We start from the raw sequence: 22,341 nt of genomic DNA, 5'->3' as shown, positions 1-22,341 counted from the left end.
TCGCCAAGCCAAAATGGCCGCGTCCAATCACGAACCTAAACGTCACAAACCAGGAAGTACTTCATTTGTGGAAACTAGTTCATGAATGTCAGAACAGGGCTGGGTCCGTTTCCACCTTTCGCCAGTCTCCATTCACGTAAGTATTGGCTTCGATTCACGCGCTTGTAAACCTTTAATTACATCCGCCGTTTAAATCGAAATCTCGAACGCCGTAACGCTGTTAGCATTGATTGCTAATCCCACCTGTGCAGACTTTCACTTTCTAACATTCGCTCCGCTTCACCATTGTGGGTGGACTGTTTTTGTGTTTTATCCGTCACCGATTTAAAAATCTTTAAAGCTGCGTAATGTGAAAGCATTACTCTGTTTGCATAGTAATCATCCGACGTGCGTTCAAATGTTGAAAATGTGCAACCTGCTCACTAAAGCGCCCACGTTTCAATGCATAACATCAAATTTGCTAGATCGAATTTCATCATCGCTTTTACATGTACGACATTGCTCCCTACCAGGAACAAAACTTTCATCGGGCGTACTCAAATTAATAAAATCTAAAATAACGAATTGGAAAGTGCATTTCCTTCAAGGCAGAGTATTAATTGAACTATTTTCATAGCATTCCTGCAGGTTAACTGCACTTAATAGTGTTATTACATTTGTATATTTTGCGAAGAAAAGATAAATATTGTCAAAAGAACATAATGTACCTCCGAAGAATTCTGAAAGCTTTTGTCATCATAGCTGTCTTGTTGTCCATGTCTTTCAAAAATATATATATATATATTATAAAGCCAAAGGAAGGAAGATTCGTTTGTCTTCTCCCAGGAACTGCATGATGCTCTGATGCAGTCCTGCCACAACTGTCTTCTTCCATGCAGATTACACTAAAGGGAAAAAAAAAAAATATATATATATATATATTCTTTTTTTTGTCTTCTTGCAGATCTACAATGTCTCCCGATGAGCTGGTGTACTTGGGAGTCCTAGCGGCTTCCATCCCGCTTGGATTCCTTTTCCGATACTTTAGTGAGTGACTTTTTGAGTTCCTCCATATTTTGTGTTTTTGACAGATGTAAAATGTATAATCCAAAATATACAACGACTTAGTTTAGTCCTTCTCCGTAGATGGAATTTGTGGTATTGATATTGTAATATTTTTGGGTTCAGGTCCTCCTGTCAAGCAAGGAGCGGCTATGCTTCTCGGCCTTTCCTTTACCATCGCCACCTGTCAAGTGCACACCCTCCATTCCCTGGTGACGGTAATCGGAACCTGGATTATTATCAAGAGTAGCTGGAGGTAATTCTTTTTTTTTAAACTATTCTGAACCGCCGCAATGCAGTGAACTCTCATTCCAAAGCATTCGAGGAGATTAAATTGTTTCTAAACTTTGTCCATCATCAACTAATTTACTGCCGTTGACGTCATTTTCTGTCCATTTTTACTGGGCTTGCAATTGAATGAGTTATTCAAGATTCGAGAATTTTATTGTCATATGCATAGTAATACTACATAGTGAAGTTTTTATTTTGCTCACTACCCCGAGTTGACTACATTCCACAATCGAGCAAATAATAAAGTAGGCAATAAAACAAACAAACAAATATAGCAGTAGCAGAGCAATAAGGGCAGTAATAATGAACTGCTAATAAATCCGCCACCTGTAAAGTCAATTGATTTTTGTGATTCATATTTTTGTTAATCTGAAGAGGAAGTACAAATGCACGCCTGTGAAAATATGTTTGCATAAGTTAGCACACCCTTTTTTTAATGGTGGCAGGTGTGTTTAGACTTCCATTTAACTCACGCACTACCAGCCTTGTAAAAATTAATTTTTGACGTCCATAGCCGTCAATGGCATTGAATTATCTTTTTTTTTCTAGATAAATAGATTTTGTTTATTTCAAGGAAATCTGTGTTCATATGATCAGTAAATCAAATCAAACCAGAGGGCTGTGAACACATGTGCAACCACATCATATGAATTTATTTAGACCCCATTTGTGTTTAGGTTATAAGCCCATTAATGGTGTAAAAATATTTTCAATGCTTTTTTTTTTTTTAATCATTGCGTTTTGAAGAGGGGTGTTTAGACTTTTGATATCCACTGACACTTGGTTCGCTTCGTTTCTAAAGGCTCGCTCCCGCGTTGAGTCTAGCCTGGACTTTTCTCTACCTCCTCTTCTTCCGACTGGTCACGTGGTTCGGCCTCTCGGCGCCGACGCCTTTCGCCAACGCCGTCCAGCTGCTTCTCACCCTCAAGGTAAGCGATTACCTTCCAAAACAAAATCCCACATCCTTTCATTTTGAACCATCCGCACTCTTAATTTAGATGGTGAGCTTGGCCAATGAGGTGCACAGCTTCCACATAGAGAAGAAGAAGGAAGCGAGCTCCTTCACCGGATCCTCGATGGTGGCTTGTCTGTCTCGGGAGCCGTCGCTGTACGACATCATGTCCTACAGCTACTGTTATGTGGGCGTCATGACGGGTGAGTCGCCAGGAGGAAGTTGAATCTCTCGCAAGAGGATGTGTGCAAACATTTGCATGCGTGTTGTGAATCCTGTTGGAATGCTTTGTTGTTTTGCATGACTTTTAACCGTTGTCTCTCTTTGTCTCACTCTGCTAACTTGTCCAACATTGCGTGAGTCCATATCTGTATTACTCCTACGGTAGAATATTAGAAGCAATATTAGTTCGTTTAATCCCAAAGACGGATTATTACGTTTTTTTTAAGAGTCTAGACCAGGGGTGTCAAAACCATTTTAGCTCAAGGAAAATGATTTGAAAATAGAAAAAATAAAAATCATGCTTGATAACTTAAAAGCAACAAGTGGCAATTATATGTAGATTTTTGCGACGCGCGCCAGCCTGCTACTGATTCATCGTGAAAAGCGGCGGTTGGAAAGCAAAAAATAACAAAATCAATCAAGATAAAAATACATGAAGGAAAGTAACTTCCTTTTTGGATCCCGATATATATCCCAAATAGCATTTTTCCTCAAATTGTTGAAACGAATAGAAATTTTCTATTACTTTATCATTTTCCTTCTCTCTCCTCTACCGTGCACCGCTTCCACCTTCCCCAACACTTGAAAATGTGCCAGCTACCGCGATGTATACGACATTGAAACAAGGCTCCGCTTCTCTGATTTCCAAATTTGCCGGAATGAAGTCTCTAGCGCAAAAGACTCCAGAGTTATAGTGATTTGAAAAGCATCTCGCGGGCCGGGGCAAACCTCTTTGTGGGACGTATCCGGCCCTCCGGCCGTATGTTTGACACCAATGGTCAAGACATTCAATCTTAAGAGTTACTTAGTATTTTTTTCCCCCTTTTTATTTTTAAATGTTTAGCTAGACTGCCCATAAATAGCTGGTGCAATATGATGAAGTACTAAACTAATCAATTTCTTTAGGTAATTAAGAACTATTCAATGACTTTAGTACCTATCGGAAGTCATTTATTACTTAGGTTAGTTTAGTAATTAAGTAATTGATTCTTTTAGTACTTTAGTAGTAAGATACTTAAGTACTAAAGAAATTGATTAACAAAAGAATTGATTGACTACTAAAGTAACTGATTTATTTGGACCAAATGAATTAAAGTAATTGATTATTTTAGAACTTAACTGTCCAAAGAAGTACAGTGCATTTTATATTGCAGTATTGGTGGTCTAAATTTTTCAAAATGGTTCAGCCCTATTAATGTACTTTATTGTTGCGCTCTTCCCCGATCCTCGTTTTCCTCCATTTTACCCTTTTGTGTTTTTTGTATTCGCCGTCAACCCGACTGTTCATTTCCATCTGTGGTTCCCCTCTCATTTTTGCCTTTTCCTCTTCTACCTGTTGCGTTCCCCCGAAAAAAGGCCCGTTCTTCCGTTTCCAAACGTACGCGGACTGGCTGGAGCAGCCCAAACCGCTGGCCCTGCCGGGCCGGGTGCCGTGCCTGCAGCGGCTGAAGCCGGTGCCCGTATTCGGCGCGCTCTTCCTGGCCGTGAACTCCGTCTTCCCCCTGGATTACGTCCGAACTGACGACTTCCTGGATCGCAATTTCTTTTACAGGTGACTTTGAATTTTCGTGCTTTCTCAAAGATTGAATGCACATATGCTGCACACTTTGAGAATTTCTGTATTAATGTAAAGGGGAAATATTTTAGTAACAGCTGATGATGGAACACTTGGCGATAACTGAAATAATTTGATTAATTCGTCATATTAAAAATGGAAGATTTGAAAATTAGCTAAATTGTAATGTCGAGATTTTTCTAAAGTGGCAGATGGTTGGATGGGGGCTTCGCAAGGCATATTTACAATCAGTACTAATGAGTCATTTGACGTATTTACCCATTTTTTTGTATTTTGTAGCATTAAAAAGCTCATATTTTGTCCATAATTATCTGTTTTAATACCAGTCATTTTTAGACACTTCTTTAACCAATTATTTGATTTATTAATTTTTTTTTAGTACCTGGTATTATATTATATGTATATTTTATGTGTGTGTGTGTGTGTATATATATATATATATATATATATATATATATATATATATATATATATATATATATATATATATGTATATATATATATATATATATGTAAATTCTGTCTTTGAGATTGAATGCGGTCATTTGATAACTAAATTATTTTTTCCATGCACAATTAATACTTTTAAAAACATATTTTGTCAACTGAAAATGACATCACAGGTGCTGAAGGCTCAGGTAACGACCAATCAATCACGTTTCAGCTTATGATTGTCACATGACCGACAGGTGAACTGTGATTGGTCGTTACCCGAGCCTTGGGCGAGTAGAAAATGTGTTTTCATAGGTATTAATTTTACATGAAAAATAATGTAGATATTTTGTAGTATGTAGATGTAGTTGTATGTAGATTTTAGGCAAAATATTAACTTTTTACTGCAAAAAATGGTCAAATAAAGGGACTATCCCACTAAGAAAATTATGCACAAGCTAGGAATGTTAAGTTTACATTCAAATTGAATTTAAAACAGTATACATTATCATTATCAATTTTTTTCAGTATCGTATTGTTTTTTTCAAATCGAGATTGATTGAAAGAGTACGATGAGGCTCACTTTGAAGTCGTTGCAAAATAGTTTTTCAAACACGTTCTTTTTGTTCTCAGGTTTTTCTACATGATCGTGGTGTTCTTCGTGTTCAGGATGCGTTTCTACGCCGCCTGGTGCGGCGCCGAGGCCGGATGCATCAGCGCCGGTCTGGGCTGCTACCCGCAACGGGCTCAGTGCAAACCGGGCGGGGGCCCAACCGTCCCCTACAGGTAGAGCACTTGAAAATGACGTCACAGTCACTCAACCAATCACAGCTCGCCTGTTTTCTTAGTTTGGTCACGTGACGTTCACAAGTTGGTCGATTTTCCATTTAGCTCATGATGTGCCAGTGATTTTCTGACACTACCCTAATATTTGGGAAAAAAAATACTGTGAATAACTATACAGGATTGAATGTCTGGATTCTGTAAAGACGTATAATTGCGTCCTTGGGGTTGAATGGGTTAAAAAAAAACTGCAATATAAATGAAACATAAATGTGTTAGGTGTCACACACATTCAACGACTGGTAACACAAACAGAAATAAGACGAATTTCATTAACGAAATGAATTCCAGAGTTTATTTATAGATTATTTTGTGTTTTTAACAAAATATGTAGTTTATGAACAAATGAGTAAAAAAAAGATCCTAGAAAGCCAATGTTGAATTCATGCACTTAAAAAATGCAATATTGGGTTGTAGAATGATTTTTTTTAATTTCCTTTTCGTGGAAAAAACATGTATTTTATGTTTGTTTGTTTTCGGTAAATCTTTTCCTTTTTTCTGCCAAAAATTGGTATCAGCTCAAATTTAAACTAAAACTAGAATTCTTCCCCCACGTTCGCCATTTATTTCCGAAGCCCCGAGTCGTTGTCGGAGGAGACGTACGACTTCAAAACCATCCAGAACATCGACTGCTACAACACGGACTTCTGCGTGAAGGTGCGGCACGGCATGCGTTACTGGAACATGACGGTGCAGTGGTGGCTTCATCACTACATCTACCCCAACGCTCCCTTCAAGTCCTACACGCTCAGGTGAGACCAAAATCTCATCTCGTCTCCTTCTCGCGGACTCAGTGATGTCCGGGACGCTCGTCTTAAGCTTGAATGGAGCTCAGAATGAGAAATTTCGTCCCGGCTTTCCAACCAGGGCGGGTTGGACCATGTTCATCAGCGCCTACTGGCACGGGCTCCACGCCGGATACTACCTGTCCTTCCTCACCATCCCGCTCTGCATCGCCGCCGAGTCGGCCATGGAGGCGTCGGTGCGAGCCCGGCTGGGCCCCGGAGGTCAGAACGTCTTCGATTGGGTCCACTGGTTCCTGAAGATGCGGGCGTACGATTACATGTGCATGGGCTTCGTGCTGCTCAAAGCCTCCGACACCGTCGGCTACTGGTCGTCCATCTACTTCGCCGTGCACGCGCTGGCCGTGGGCTTTATCCTTCTGGGCCGCGCCCTCAAGGGAGGACGGAGAGGAGACAAAGACGAGACAGATAAGTCCAAAATAAATGGCGAAAAACGGGACTGAATGGAATGACTGAACTGGAGGTGGAGCTTGCTCCAAACTCTTATTTCCAAAAATGCATCACTTTTTTTTTTAACAGATTCAAGTTTTCCCAAGATGCTGATTTTTGTGCCAAATATCTCAACTGAAACCACATATATATATATATATATATATATATATATATATATATATATATATATATATATATATATATCTTTGAAACTACAGTCTTAATTATCAATTCAAACGACCACTAATTTACAAACCGAGTAATCATCTTGAGCCATTTTTAAATATTTTAAATTGCTCTCACGCTTTGTCAATCGCTCAGCGGTAATAATTGGTTTATTTTTGTACTCATTCTTGAAAACAGACTCATTTTCTATTCCAAAAAGTTGTTTCAGAAAACAAAACATTTCACCCGAAGCTAAATCGTTTTTGAAATGGTGGGTGAGTACAACTTTCTTTAGTAATATTATTTAATTGTTGTTTAATTGCTTTTTAATCACAAAAATAATTGGTTGACAAGAAGAAAATGGAGAAATATTTTTTGAAATATGTTTTCATGCAAATGAAAAATATATACGTTTGATAAATTGATGAATCGATAGAATCGTCGATTGTAAAAATATTCAATAATGACTACCGAACTAATTGTTTTATTCTATTAGAATAAGCAATTTTGCCCAGCAAATCAAGCCCAACAATTTCCGTTTTGACATCTTTAAGTGTATATCTGGCTGGATTGTACTGCCCCCATGTGGTCAAGGTGCGTATAATATTTTTTTTAATATTTAGTCATTAGTGCACATATGTAAAGTAAAATATAATTTTTGGGACGTGCGTGAAACTGTTTAATAACATTCCCATCCATTTCAATGGGATAATTTTTTGAAATAACAGCAACAATGCATAGAACAACATGCTGCTCCAATACGCTGCCATTTGAAAAAAAATTTCGCCGCAACGAAAAATATTTGCATCAAAAGCGACGTGAACATCTAAGGGTCCAAAATCATCTCGAGAAAGCGCATTCACTTCTCTTCCAACATGAGCAAAATATTTGCAAACTGCCAACACGCACATCCAAATGGATTTGCGTGTTTTTTCTATCATGCCATATAAATACGATTTTCAAATTATGATTTATCGGAGAAATGCACACCCTTCTTTGTGACTGAACATTTCTGTGCTTCGTCAAACTGTTTACCTCTCGCGGTGCTGGTGTGTATCGTTCCAAGTTTTCAATCGATTCATTTAAAAGGAAGTTTACATGTTGCACTCTGAGAACATGACGTCATCAACTACTGCCGTTCATTGCGATTGCAAACGTTTCATATTTGCTGCCAGTTTGTTCACGTGACCTGGGATAGCTGAACTCTCAGCTGCGTGTCGTTTTTTTTTCGTGCCCTGGCTTTCCCTGCTATGAGCTCCACTATCAACTTTTTCAAAAACATGTGATGCCATCCATATAGCAGAGAATTGTTCATATGTACAGTATAATGCCCTGATAATTTTTTTTTTTTTTTTTTAATGTATATAACATCGGTATAGCTGTCACTGTGATATGCACATTGGCAACACAAACATACCTGTTACAGAACACGGAAATGTATTCCATTTGACTCCTTTATTAATTCGTGTCTTTTGGCATATACATACAATCATAAACTTGGCGGAACACGGGTATTTATGACAAAAAGAACTCGCTGCATTGCGAGGAAAAGATTAAAAAAAAAACTGATTGGAGCGCATTCGACGCTACACTGGTGAGGCGTTCGGTGACCGCTCACAATGTGGAAAATCGGAAAGACTCGTTCAACTATATACAGTAACATACTAATATGAAGATTTGACACAAATGAGATTTATTGTGTTTTGCGATAGTTTTTACATTGTTTTGCCAAACTGTTGGTGCGTCATACACACAACTTAGAAAATACCAGAATTTGGCCCTAAAATTAAAGATGCGTCCTTTACACAGGTGCGTCGTATATTTGGGGAATTACGGTGCTTATAAATTTTGACAGCTGTATTGGTCACAATGCAGGGAGGATATCTTTTTTTTTGTTAATAATTTATCATGGTCTCATTTTATATATTACAAATAAAACAGCATTTAATTAAGATTGTGTTGACTTTTTGTATCCACTGCATGTTGTACAATAACCTTCCCATCTTTTTTGCAATGTTTCTAATATAATTTACAGATTACTTTGATAGAATGCAGGACAATGAGCATTTTTATACTCATACCGGTAGTATTTTTTTAATATTATTTTTATTGTTCAGGAATGTAACTAACTGGTTATTTTATCCCCTGGGGAAAATGTTGACCCAACTTTTTGATGTTTTTGATGTGTGATTCAAAGGAAAACTTTTGCATAGATGACTCTCAATATGACACCCTGCTGTCTCTTTTAAATGCTTGCCAACGGGAGTTCGTGGGGTACACCCTATAGGTGTCAAATTTTGCCCTTGTCAGGCTCATTTACTGCCATTCAAAATTTGGAAATATTCTCAATTTTGGACCCAATTTTTAGTAATGCATTTCCCCCGATTTTTGCATCAACCCTTTCAACGGAAACTCACGAATGAGGCGGTCTAAAAAAAATTGCGTTGACACCCCTAAACCACCGAGTGGTGCTATGAGCCAACTTATGACATTTGTAAGCCTTTCATCGACTTCTATGATTGGCTTATCCTGGACTCCCATTACTCAAAAGTCTTCAAAAGTCATAATACATGATAAATATTCCTATTTCAATTTCATAAATATACAGCATAGTTACTTTTGCTATTATCGCATTTTTACCATTTTTGTACATAAAGGAGGTGCACCCCCGCCCCCGAGAAAAAATGTATATATGTATAGATAGGCTGATGCCCCTGAACATTTTGAGGTGTTGAAAGTATATTTCAATTTGACAATGTTAAGACCCTTTCAATGTCAGCCCAAGTTGGGTGATTTTGCATCCAGGCTAGTGAAAAATCCCCGGCCAGCCGAGGGTTAAAAACGGGAAGAATTGCGCCTTTTAGCTGTGCGTTCACGCATACAATTCAGCACAAGGAAGTGTCCACCTGCACAGAGTGTAAAGTCCATCAGAGGAGGCGGGTGAGAATCCAGGAAATCCACATCTACCTCAAGACTTGCTCCTTTTCTTCTTTTATCCTTATTTTCACTTGTATTAACAGTTAAGCGTAACGTTTGACCAATGGACACACAGACACCGGGATCAAGTGACTACCAACACGCCCAAGGTGCGTCATTACTTTTTCTTCTTCTTTTTTTTCTTACCCGTTTAAAAGCCGTCATTGTTTTCCAGGAGGAGGTAACGCGTACCCGGCTGGCCAGGAGTCGTTGAGGTTAAGACGTCCTTCATCTCGAGGGTCCAGTCGGAACTACCCTCAGTTCAACTGGAACCCGGACGCCGCAGATCATGACCGTCGAGATGGTTACGATCAAATGGACGGAAACACAGAATCGGAGCAGGGGCTTCGAGAACTTCGCACCGTACCTCTGCCTATGGCGTTCAAAAGGGCCGTGAGGTCTGGAATCGTATTTCTTCTTATTTCATTTACTATCACGCACGAAAAAATAAAAATCCCCTCAGATTTATTTATTTATTTGAATAGTCAACACATTCACTGCCAAAGACGTATTTTTACGTTTTTTTTAAAATTTATTTTTCAATCCAGCCATTCTGTCACAAGTAGTTCAAAGGGGTTGTGAGGTCTGGAATTGTATTTCTTTTTATTTCGTTTATTATCTGGCACGAAAAAATAAAAATCCCCTCAGATTTATTTATTTATTTGAATAGTCAACACATTCACTGCCAAAGACGTATTTTTACGTTTTTAAATTTATTTTTCAATCCAGCCATTCTTTCACAAGTAGTGAGGTCTGGAATTGTATTTCTTTTTATTTCATTTATTATCACGCACAAATAAAAATCCCCTCAAATTTATTTATTTATTTGAATAGTCAACACATTCACTGCCAAAGACATATTTTTACGTTTTTTTAAAAATTATTTTTCAATCCAGCCATTCTGTCACAAGTAGTTATTTTAGATATTTTTATCTTTCAAAAAATGTATTACAGTAAAGGCGGATCTGAAAATAGTGTAAAAATTTCGACAATTGTGGTTCATATGTTGATGTATACATATGTCATATATCTTCACAATAAAAAGATCTTGAGTATTTGAAATATAAATATATATATATATATATATATATATATATATATATATATATATATATATATATATATATATATTATTATTATATGATGATATTTTTATATAATATAATATTTTTAGCTTTTTTGAGTATTATGGTAAAGGAGGATCTGAAAATAGCTAAAATAAATTATGATTTTTTTTTATATCAATTGTTATTTACATTACTTTTCATTTGGGTGCCCATCAAACTAATGTTTGTATTAAAGTTGTAATTATTTTCAGGCCATTTAAAATGTAAGTGTTTATTTTTCCAAATAAAATTCTTATGGTGTTATGTTGTTAGTTGCATTGTTTTTTGTCTCCAGGGAGGTGCAGGAAATGCAGGTGCCGGTCGTCTCCTCCAGGATGGCGTCATGGAAACAAAGAAAGCGCAAAACCCTCAAGAAAATCAAAAAAAATGCCAAAGAGTTCCTCCATGTTTTTATGCTGTGGAGGAAGTCTTTGCAACAGATTGGAGGTACAGCATACTCACTATTTTCTTCAATTCCGCATCGTTTTGCGTCAGCTTTTCAACTTTGAAACAGACCAAGAAAATCATGTATTTATTTAACTTTAAAACAACTTCCATTTTATTTTTTGTAGTACTGTACAAAATTGTGCAAGCACATCACTTATAATCATCAAACATTAACATCACTATTAATCATAAAATATTTCAAATTTTTCATTTATTGAAAAGATTCAAGTCATTTTTATACTTTACAAAATGACAAAATCATCTCGCGGGCCGGACTAAACACGTTTGCGGGCCAGGAACGGCCCGCCGGCCATATTTTTTACACCACTGTTTTAAACCCTTAGATGCTCCATTTTCAGCACCACCTTTTCAATAACTTTCAATTAGAGATGTTTATAAGGTTTGTAAAACATAAATAATGTTTTTATGCTGTTTTTTATGCCTTTGGTTGGTCAATAATTTATAACGTTACTGATTTTATTGCAAACTGGAATAATTCATAATAAGCCTTTTCTACATCAATAATTAATAACATCACACATTTGAATTGATTTTATATTGACATTTTTTTTTAATTGACACGTTAAAGACATTTTTTCCCAACTTTTGTATTCTTTCGCCCCCGCAGGGAACTTCGGCGGCGGTGTCCAGTCTTACTTCCTGTTCTTACGCTTCCTGGTCATACTTAATTTGATCTCATTTTTACTCATCGCCGGCTTGGTTTTCCTCCCCAGCGTGATCTTCCGATGGGCGGAGGGCGGCCCCGTGAACGACACAGGTGGGAAAAAAAAAGCCCGACGTGTGTGTGTGTTGTGTACACACAAACCTTGTTAAGACTTTGCACCGTGTGTGTGTGTTTTTGCAGGGCCCGAGGAATGCATGAAATACGATCCCAATCCTGAAGGCTTGGAGCCGTTCTATAATTACATCCTCCACTTCCTGTCGGGAACGGTGAGAAACTCAAGTGACACCAAGGTTGTCCAAAATGTTTACTTTGAGGGCCGCATATATGAGGGCCATTTTTTTTTTTTTATCAATTACATTTAAAATAAAAGGAGATACACATTGTCTATAATTATAGACTTTAAATGTATGAAGTTCAATCACTTTTAGTACTTAAACTGCAAATACTTTTAGTACCTAAAGTAATGGATTAGTTTAGTGCGTAAGTACCAAAGTAATGAATTACTTTTGTACTTAATTCATGAATCTATTCAATTACTTTATATGTTAAAGTAATTCAAACTTTTGGTACTTTAGTATTTACTTTAGTATTTACTTTTACTGGCACTAAAAGTACGTTACTTTTGTTTCACTTACAAAAAGTACTCAAGTAATCAATTTAACGTGCTAAAATTACTACTATTTTAATTACTAAAAGTGCTAAAATATTTAATTACTTTAGTATTCAAGCAGTCAATTATTTTGGAACTATAATATTTAAAATACTCATTTTACTATCTAAAATGTTTGGATACTTTAGTAATTAGTACTTTAGTACTTTTAGTAGTTAAAATACTAGTATTTTATTATCTAAGATACTTGATTACTTTGGTACATAAGTACTTAAGTAATGATTATTACTTGTACACCAAAGTAAATAATAGAAAAAGTATTAGTTATTTGTTTAAATCATTAATTCATACACATTTTGAGTCACTATAACACAATTTACAAACGTTATTACGTGTTGCAATTGATTTTCTCTTAATTTGAAAAGATTTGAGCTATTAATGGACATATTTCTTTTCTCCTTCTATTCAGGGCTACATGGAGTATTCCTACATGTTTTACGGCTACTACAAAAACTGGCTGGTGGTTGACAACAACTTTTCTTACAACATTCCGCTGGCCTACCTTTTTACCGCCGTCTTCTACTTTGCATTTTGCCTCATTTGCATCACGGCTCGGTCAGTTTGATTGTTTTTTTGTTTTGTTTTTTGCCGAAAACTAGCAAACGCAATGCCCCTGTTGAAGTGTTCCCCCGGCCGCTCTCACGCAGGATGGGAACGGCGGCCCGAGTCGTCGTGGCGACGGGAGGCGGCGCCGCTGGCAACTACAGCATGATGGTGTTCACCGGCTGGGACTACGGTTGCCTAGGAGACCGGGCTACCAAGCTCAAGCAGAAGAATATTCACTATCAGCTACAGGTCAGTGGCAGGAATATCCATATTATTTAGACATTTGTGATTATTAACAAGCTTTTTAGTCAGATTTGTCCGACGGTGTTTGAATGCACCACCTGCACCACATACGGAATTAGCGGCTAGCGCTAACGCCAGAGACTTGTGCCATATCGTACGAAAATAATTGATGACATTGTAGTTGTTGTGCCTTTAATCAGTGATTTCATGTTTTTTTGGAGTGTTTTCATCTTTGTAGTATTAAAAAAAACATTGAGAAGTGAAATTGCTAATTATTTCGGGGGCATTTTCGGGCAAAACTCTGTGGTGGCAAAATATAGTTTATCCCTAATAAATAGCTTACTATTGAGCTAACGAATTACAAGTTGTGCATTTCAAACAGGTGTGTCAAGCTCATTTTAGCTGAAATAGTGGATGCAAAACACAAGCCCAGCTGCTACTGTAGCTTCTATTCTATGTGCCTTATATTGCGGTGTGTCCTATATTAAAATTGACCATTCATTGAATAATCCCATGCACATATATATATATATATATATATATATATATATATGTATATATATATATAAACTTCATTTTTTTCTTCATCACTATATTGTGTGTCCTTTATTTCGTTTTCACTCAGGTGGATCTAGAGGAGCAACTTAGGAAGAAGAAGGCAGCCGCACTCACCTCGTCCCAAAAAATGATCTTGTACTCCCTTCGGGTTTTCTTCGGTTTGGTTGCTTTGGGGCTGATCGGGGCGGCCTGCTATGGCATCCTTGTTGCCACCGTTTTCAGTCAGGTAGACAAACACACGTGGTCCCGATTCGATGTAGGAAGTGTCATTGTTTTTGTGGGGTTCTCCCTTACAGAAGAGAAGTGGTGAGCAGGGGATTGTGGGTTTGATTTTTGAGTATCTGCCCTCCATTGTGATCACGGCTGCTAACTTCCTGGTGCCCTTCGTCTGTGACCAGATCGCCCTGCTTGAGCGATATCCACCCAGCACCACGGTCATTCTGGCCCTCTTGAGGTACCAACAGCGCATTATGAACTTTTTTTATCTGGAGAATGACCTAAAATTTTGCATTTTCGCCTTTACTCATTCAATCCCAAAGACGTATTTTTACGTTTTTTTTAAGAGTCCAGACTTTAAATCACAGCTAATAATTGTTTTTATTTGGACAATTACATCAAATTTATCGTTTCGTTTAACAATGTCAACAGACCTTTTTTGCCTTCACTCATTCAATCCCAAAGACGTATTTTTACGTTTTTTTTTTTTAAAACTTCAGACATGAAATCCCAGCTAATAACGTTTTTTTTTCTATTATTTTCTAGTGTTTGACTAATGGATGGTTTAAAAATTGTTGGTACTAAATTAAGTAGGTTCTAAACTAATTATTTCTTTTAGGTACTAAAATAGAGTTCTTTGGAATCTCTTTGAATCTCTTCTTCATAACCTAATGTGATCAAATACCTTAGTACTTTCTTACTTAAAGTAAGCACTTATGTTAAACCTTAAATACCTAAAGTAATCGATTATTTAGTACTTCATTACTTTGGAGCAAGCGATTACTTTAATACGTAATTAACCAAAATAACCTATTAGTTTTGTACTTAATCATTTCAGGTAATTCATTATCTTAGTACTTATTTACCATATGTAATCAATTACTCTAGTTCTTGATTTATTTAGTACCAGCCATTTTTATTCCCGGCTTTAGCCAAATACTTGAAAAAAATAGAAAAATAAATAAACAAGCATCTGCGATTGAATGTCTGGACTCAGGGAAATTGAACTAAAAAAAAATGTCTTTAGCATTGGACGGGTTAAGTATTGACGCTAGTTCACCTTACTAGTGAAGTAAACTTAGTTTTATCCTTATAATTTTAATACAGGAGTGAAAAGGGCAAGCAGGATTCCTTGATTTGGTTCTGTCATGTTCAGGGCAGTGTTCTTGCGCCTGGTGAGCTTGGGAGTTGTGCTCTTCACCTTGTGGGGTCAGATCACCTGCCGAGTGGGCGTGGACAAGTGCCACGTGTGCCAGTACAACCACCAGGAGTACCCGGTTAGCAAAAACAAACACGGCATCTAATTAAGTCTTTTATTGTTTTTTTTACGGATTTTTTACATATAAGTAATATGAAATATATGTTGTTGTTTTTGTTGGGACAAGTTACCAAAACTATAAATTGGTATGGGCATCATTGACTGTAAACTTAATTAAAAATGTTTGCCCCAAGTCCACATTTCAGTTGTTAGCGTTAGCAAATTTAGCTTTAGTGTTTGTCCTTTTAGAGTACTGGCATTCTTTCAGGTTCATATTAATATTTAAACCTTTGTTCAAAAGTGCATATCGTGACACTTTTAACATAATGAGCTCAGTCATATTAAGACAAAATACATATTTGCCTTAAAAGCGGAAGTCAAGTCTTTTTTTTTTACAATAACATGTTCTATTTGGCTCTAATAATCTGTCAATTATTCTGATTAATACTCCTTTTGTAGAGTATGAATTAATCAACAACATCAACCTTTGTTTTTTTTTCTTTTTTTTCCAGCTCAGGGGGCGACCATTTTTAATTTTGGTCATGATTTTTTTCTTTGAATACATGAATACATTGAACACTTATAACCATCATCTTTTTAACATAAATATTCATACTTTTTTTTTTCTGTTTATGCCAGTGCTGGGAAACCCGCGTGGGGCAGGAAATGTACAAGCTGATGCTTTTCGATCTCATCGTCACCGTCGCCACGCTGGCGTTGGTCGAGTTTCCGCGCAGGTACACTTCAATCAATGCAAATCGTCTTTTTCTCGACTTTTTTTGGAGGGAGGGAAGTGTCAGTGTTGTGGTTGTGCTCATTAGAATGCTGGTAGACAACTGGTCCAACAAGGTGGCTCGATGGATTGGTCGCCAAGAGTTTCGGGTGTCTGAAAACGTGCTAGGTTTGGTGTACGGTCAGACGGTGGTCTGGACGGGAGCTCTTTTCTGCCCCCTGCTGCCCGTTATCAACACTGTCAAGTTTGTCATCCTCTTCTATTGCAAGAAGGTGCTCGTCGTTTATGTCAAGTTCTTTGGGTATCTCCAATTTAAGATTCATATGTACGAGTACAATGTTCCTCATCTTTTTTTTTTTTTTTTTAATGTTCTGCCCTCTGTGAAATATTTTTTCAGCCAAGTACCAACTAAACAGCGTAGTGCATTTTTGGTTGAAAAAAAAAGTACTGTGCTATCCTTGTGTGATTTATTCGTCTTTGGCTCTGTATTTGTTGTTATATCTATAGTGAGGTTTTACTCAGAAGCTCCAGGAAATAGATAACATCATTTCTTATTTCTGGCCCCAAATTTATCCCATTAATAATCCAATTTTCTTTTGCATAATAATTAGCAAAGTAAAAGCAGACAACATTTTGTTAAGGTGTCATTATAAATCAATTTAGATATAAGTTGTTTTGTGTTTTCATTAATTTTCTCTTACTTTGAAAAGAAGCATGTGCTGTTGCTTCCAAAGCTTTGCAATGCATTAAATTTGTTATGTAAATACGTGGATTAACCCCTACAGTATTATTATTATTATTACTAGTAGTAGTAGTTTTATTAGTAGTAGTAGTAGTAGTACAGGTATTGTAATGATATTATTATTGTTGTTAATAATAACTGAATTAATTTCATCTTATCTTGTATTACACCAGCCCGGAAATGGGCCGTTCGAGAAACAAACTAAATTTCCCAATGGCCACCACGCCCCAAATTGCATGAGGGTCCATTCTATAATCTTTATTTATAAGATTATTTTGTAATAGCTGTCTTCATGTTCCAATTAATTTGCTCTTTTTTTGAAATGGAAAATGTATTGTTCCTATCACAGCATTAAAATGCATTAAATTAGGTTTACTTGCAGAAACCTTGTTAAAATCTTATATACCCCCTGGAGAACCTTCAGGTTCCCCCATTTGAGAAGCACTCCACTAGAACTGGTACTACTAGTACCTTTTGGACCTAGAAATCAATGTCAAGTGACGGTTCTAAAGGTTGAAATGAAAAAAATCCATTATCGTCAACTTGAAGCATCATGTTCCTTCAGGTCACACTTTTCCAGAACTGTCGCCCCGCGCTCAAGACTTTCCGCTCCACCACCTCCACCTTCGTCTTCCTGGTGGTGCTGCTCTTCGGCTGGTCCATGGCCACCCTGGTTCTGATCTACAGTGTGGCTAAGTGAGTACTTGCCTAACCGGAGGTAAATGGAGATTGTCGAAGATCCATGAATTTTGTTCTTTAGGATCCATCCGTCCATGGCTTGCGGGCCCTTCCGCTCCTTCCCCTACATGTGGGCCATCGTTCCGACATCTTTCGACCGCCTCTCGGAAGTCTCGCGAGAGTTTCTCTTCTTTATTGGATCCCAGGCCTTCTCCATTCCTCTGTTTGCCTTGTCTTGGTCAGTGAAGTTGCACGATCACACATTCACACATAGACAAGCCGTCTGAAAACAACTGCAGATGCGTACCGATGACGTTTTTTTTCCAGTTTTTTGGTAAAATGTTTTTTTTTAGCACTCAGACGAAAGCAAAATCCTAGCTAATATCACCGTGAGGTAGCGGTGTGTTTGTTTTCAATAGTTTGTGTAACGTGTTCATGATTGTGTGCATGCTATAAGCATGGTGTTAGTAAATAACCGCTACTATAGTGTACAGCTTTACCTAATGCTGTCTTTGTTATATGACCCCCTTCCATGCAAAATTATGATTATTTTCTCCCCCCAACAGTGTAGTGATGTGTTATTTCATTGCTCTGGCTTCCGTTTATGGCAAAAGTGTTACATTGCTCAGAGCTCAACTCAAACAGGTAAGATGTGTTCTACCAAAATTATTTTTTGTTTTATCACTTCGTATATTCTTATCTTTCCATGCGTGGTCCTGTTATTTTCTTTTTCCTTACAGGAGGGGCGCGACAAGCAGTTCTTGGTCAAACAGATTGAGAATCTGAGTCGTCAACTTCAGATACCAACAAGAGATTTTGCGTGATATACTTTTCCACATTGAAAAGTTTTTATATTGCTGTTGGTGTGTGTATGATAACAGTTAAGGACACAGATTCATTATTTTTATTGCATAATGTGTGCTAAGTCAACTGGAGGGAGTTAATGACTACTTTCTTGATTTTGAAGTGACTTTGAAATATTCATCCATCTATTTTCTGTTGCGTTTGTTCTCACGTGGCCTTGGACGTCTCACACATGGAAAAGATACAAACTTCACTCAAGAAGACCACAGCCAAGATTTGAATACTGAACCACGGAGCAGCAAAATGCGCTAACCACAATTTTTCCACAGTGCTTGATTTAAAACAAACGCAGCTTCTTTACTTTGAAAAATCAACAAAAGGACAAATTAAAAAGTGTAAATAAACGTCACTTATTTATGATATTGTGTTTCTATTATTTGTGAATATTTAGTCATCGTAGTAAACGCAAGGGCATACAGCGTCACCAGGTGCCCAAATGGTGTCATTGCACAACCTTTATTGTTTACTTCCGGTGCACTTTTCCGGTGGCTAGCTTGGAAAAGCAGCTTCCATTCAAGTAAGTTACTTCGTTCTGGTTTATCTTCTTTTTTTAAGCGATAGTGAGTTAGATCTTTACTGTTGTCTATCCTAGGACTTTAACCGCCGGTTTGTCTGATTTACTTTGCAATGAGCTAATACATACGAGCAAATCCTTACTCGTAAATAATGCTAGTGCTAATCATTTTTGCCTGTTGGAGCGTTATTAGTCGTTTGATGACAAAACGTTTATTAGTGCTTGCGAATTTATTACAAATCCTTTATACCCATCTTAAGATCCGGCATACGTAATTTCTAATGTTAAGTTGTCCTCACAGGTGTTTAAACTGGGCGAACTAGTAGAGCGAATGTGTCATAAAATGACATATTTTCTAGTACTACTGCCACCTTTGATTTACTACTACAAATTAACCATTCCTAATGCAGTACTGTTCTGCATAACTCGATTAGTAGTAGTTTTAAAGTAGTAGTTTTAGAGTAGTAGTTTTAGAGTAGTTTGCCCTCTTCTACTAGTGTGATGAATTATCTTACTAGTGATGACGACTAGAACCTTAAAATGGACATCTAGCATGTAGAAAAATTAAAATTATGGAGCGCAAAAAAAAGTATGTTGTAGTTTATGTACTACTGTTTAATTGATACTCCTCTATGGTATGTTGATGACGTTGTGTTTAATTGTTTTCTGTCTTCATTTTCTCCGAAGTTGATGTTCAGCTAGCGTGCTCAGCAAGCCTAGCAGAAGCCACCGGGGTAACCATGAACATTCTCCCCAAGAAGAGCTGGCATGTCCGTAACAAAGACAACGTCGCCCGGGTGAGGAGAGATGAAGCTCAGGCAGCTGCGGAGGAGAAAGAGGCCAAGCGGCGGGTGGAGCGCGCCGAGCAAGAGGTGACTCATCCTTAGACACTATGTGGACACGGTCATTGTTTGGTGCAAATACAATGAAATTAGCAAAATATCATTTTTAATGCTTTTGAAAAACGCACATTTATTGAATCCTATCGTGCCCTGTTTCGAAAAAAAAAGAAATAAAAAGGCCAATTACTCAATTACACAAAATGCGACGTCTTTTCTCGTGGTCCTCAGGCCCGCACTGAGTATCTGCGAAGGAAAGCCCGGGCCACTCTCCAGCTGGAAGCAGGGGAAAGCCAGACAGTGCAATTTGAGGAACAGAGCGGAGCAGTGCAGCATCTCAACCTCTTTCCCGTTGAGGAGTCTGTGGAGAAGAAGGACAATGAGGAGTATGTCAAAGAAAAGAAAGAGGAGAAAGTATGGCGACCCCAAGTGCACAAAATTAATACATGCATCTCATGTGTTATTGTGGTTTAATATCAGTTAGCTACAGCCGATGCTCAGATAAACGACTTTTTATTTTGGTTGTTTTTTAAATGAGTTTATTCAATGGAAATTTCCAGGAGAAACAGGAGCGCGCCATCGGCCTACTGGTGTCTCTGGGACCCCAGCCGGGGACAGAGGTCACGCCGTGGTACATGAAAAGTGGCCAGGAGAAGGAAGAGGAGAGCAAAGAAAAGGAGAAGGAGATCGAGGCGAGGAACGACAAGAGGAAGGAGTTAACCGAGGAGGAGCGGGAGAAGAAGGATCGGCGACTCAAGGACCGTTTGGACCCCTTAAACGAGATGAGGAAAGTTTTGGGCGAGGCCTCCACCAAGATGCACAAAAGCAAGAAAAAAGACAAGACGGACAAAGGACAAAAGAGGAGCAGCGGGGAAAGGTGAGGAAACCGACTTTCGATTGATGCCTGGCATTTTGCGGGGGAAAAAATAAACGCCCAATCGGCGCTTACCTCGTCTCGGCAGCTCGATGGAGAGACTCCGAGCAGAACGTCTGCAACGCGAAGCGGAAGAGCGGCGGCGGGCCCAAGCGCTGCTGGCTCAGCGCAACGGCAAAGACAAGGAGTCGAGCCGGGAGGTGAACGAACGCGACCGGCCCTACAACAGCGCCTACTTCCCGGAGCTGGCCCGCAAGCGGCAACGACGCGACAGAGACAGCTGGAGGGACGAGATTTTGAAATTGTGAACTTTGGCCTCGCGCCCTGAAAAATAGTCTTCTGCCCATATTTGGTTTATGAAAATGTCCAGTGACGGAATGAGTGTAAATATAATGTAGTGACTGACTTATATGGTACCCTCCAATTTATATTTTGTTGAATGTTTGCTGAATTAATGTATCTAGAAGGTATGACAAAATATTATTAATCCGTACGTTTGGGTTGCATAAATTCAACCTACAACATGGAAATGGAGGCCTAGTGGACCTGAATCAAACAAATATAAAATAAATTGAAGCGATTTGAAAATATAGCCCCAATGAAGTAAATCAAAACAAAATTTGAACCCTTTGAATTAAATAACTGTTGGAAATGTTTGATCTTTACGTCAACTCCAGACGCTGCTGGATAGAAGAGCTGGAGCGAAATGTGGAATGAACGAGGTGTATATGAGGACTGATATCAGACTCTTAGGGATAAAGGCAGAAATAATGCCATACACGATTGATATCCGTTACCAATATTGAATTGCAACACCTTGAGCCTCTTGTGTCTGTGTCCAATTTGCTTTTAATTACAGTATTAGCCTACACGCGGTGTTTTAATCTGATAAAATTAGTGCTGTTACTTTCCTTATTTGACTTTTGCCAGGTTAATGAGGCAGTGGGTAGCAGTAGATAATTGAATTACGCAATTAACATATACTAGGAATTAATCAGTGACTACTGTAATTAATTATTATTTCTGCATGAGTTTGAAACGTCTGAATGCTTTTGAATGCACCGCGAGAGGACAATTATCCCGCTAACAGCTAATACAGGTGACTTGTGCTGTATCCTATTTATTGTATTTAAAAATAAATAATGTGTTTTTTTAACTATTTTTAGAGGGAGGGCATCCGATTTGCTTTAGTAGTCGTTCTATCACAAAGTGCAAGAAAGAAATGTAACGAGAGAGGGTACTGCTAATGGGAAGTCCCGTAAGCTAGCGGCTAACCGCTTTTACCAAAAAATATTTTGAACTAAAATTTTCCTTTTTTATGACCATCTTTCCAGTTCCTCTTTCAGATGTCAACTATTTCGTACGTTTAGGAATATACGTCATGTGGGCGTTTTATTTTATTTTTTTAAACATGCCTCATACTCTCAACGTGTATAGCATTAGCTTGACAATAACAGCTAGCACATTTATTCATCATCACGCGGCGGGAGCCATGACAATGCTCGCCGTGCGGGTGTGACGTCATCCGGCGGAGGCTGTGGATATATTTTTGGGAGGGGGGGGCGTGCACAAGAAGAAGAGGAGGAGGAGGAGGTGGGCTGACTGCTGGGATGCTGTCATGTATGAGCAGCCTGA

At 38.1% G+C, this 22,341-nt stretch overlaps 3 protein-coding genes across 3 annotated transcripts; all 3 read left to right on the top strand.

The window, feature by feature from the left end:
* Nucleotides 1–40: 40 nt before the first annotated feature.
* Nucleotides 41–8,709, top strand: mboat7 (membrane bound O-acyltransferase domain containing 7). The gene is made up of 9 exons (XM_088409282.1): nucleotides 41–136; nucleotides 944–1,026; nucleotides 1,168–1,297; nucleotides 2,135–2,261; nucleotides 2,331–2,487; nucleotides 3,863–4,058; nucleotides 5,148–5,300; nucleotides 5,933–6,109; nucleotides 6,225–8,709. The coding sequence occupies exons 2-9, from the start codon at nucleotides 951–953 to the stop codon at nucleotides 6,601–6,603; spliced, it is 1,395 nt and encodes a 464-aa protein (XP_088265408.1). The 5' UTR covers nucleotides 41–136; nucleotides 944–950; the 3' UTR covers nucleotides 6,604–8,709.
* A 674-nt stretch (nucleotides 8,710–9,383) lies between these two features.
* Nucleotides 9,384–18,839, top strand: tmc4 (transmembrane channel-like 4). The gene is made up of 16 exons (XM_088410928.1): nucleotides 9,384–9,843; nucleotides 9,909–10,131; nucleotides 11,135–11,286; nucleotides 11,915–12,064; nucleotides 12,152–12,237; nucleotides 13,051–13,196; nucleotides 13,289–13,436; nucleotides 14,056–14,214; nucleotides 14,285–14,442; nucleotides 15,361–15,481; nucleotides 16,102–16,199; nucleotides 16,284–16,467; nucleotides 17,503–17,633; nucleotides 17,698–17,853; nucleotides 18,182–18,260; nucleotides 18,356–18,839. The coding sequence occupies exons 1-16, from the start codon at nucleotides 9,798–9,800 to the stop codon at nucleotides 18,437–18,439; spliced, it is 2,121 nt and encodes a 706-aa protein (XP_088267054.1). The 5' UTR covers nucleotides 9,384–9,797; the 3' UTR covers nucleotides 18,440–18,839.
* Nucleotides 18,840–18,932: 93 nt separating this feature from the next.
* Nucleotides 18,933–21,865, top strand: leng1 (leukocyte receptor cluster (LRC) member 1). Its single transcript, XM_088410846.1, has 5 exons — nucleotides 18,933–18,996; nucleotides 19,681–19,865; nucleotides 20,064–20,246; nucleotides 20,393–20,709; nucleotides 20,795–21,865. The coding sequence occupies exons 2-5, from the start codon at nucleotides 19,734–19,736 to the stop codon at nucleotides 21,012–21,014; spliced, it is 852 nt and encodes a 283-aa protein (XP_088266972.1). The 5' UTR covers nucleotides 18,933–18,996; nucleotides 19,681–19,733; the 3' UTR covers nucleotides 21,015–21,865.
* The last annotated feature ends 476 nt before the right edge of the window (nucleotides 21,866–22,341 follow it).

The sequence above is a fragment of the Hippichthys cyanospilos genome, chromosome 3 (assembly GCF_059441005.1).
Source record: "Hippichthys cyanospilos isolate Australia breed blue-spotted pipefish chromosome 3, RoL_Hcya_1.0, whole genome shotgun sequence".
Taxonomy (NCBI): Eukaryota; Metazoa; Chordata; class Actinopteri; order Syngnathiformes; family Syngnathidae; genus Hippichthys; species Hippichthys cyanospilos.
Note: the sequence above shows the minus strand (reverse complement) of the source record. Positions and strands in the feature narration are given on the sequence as shown.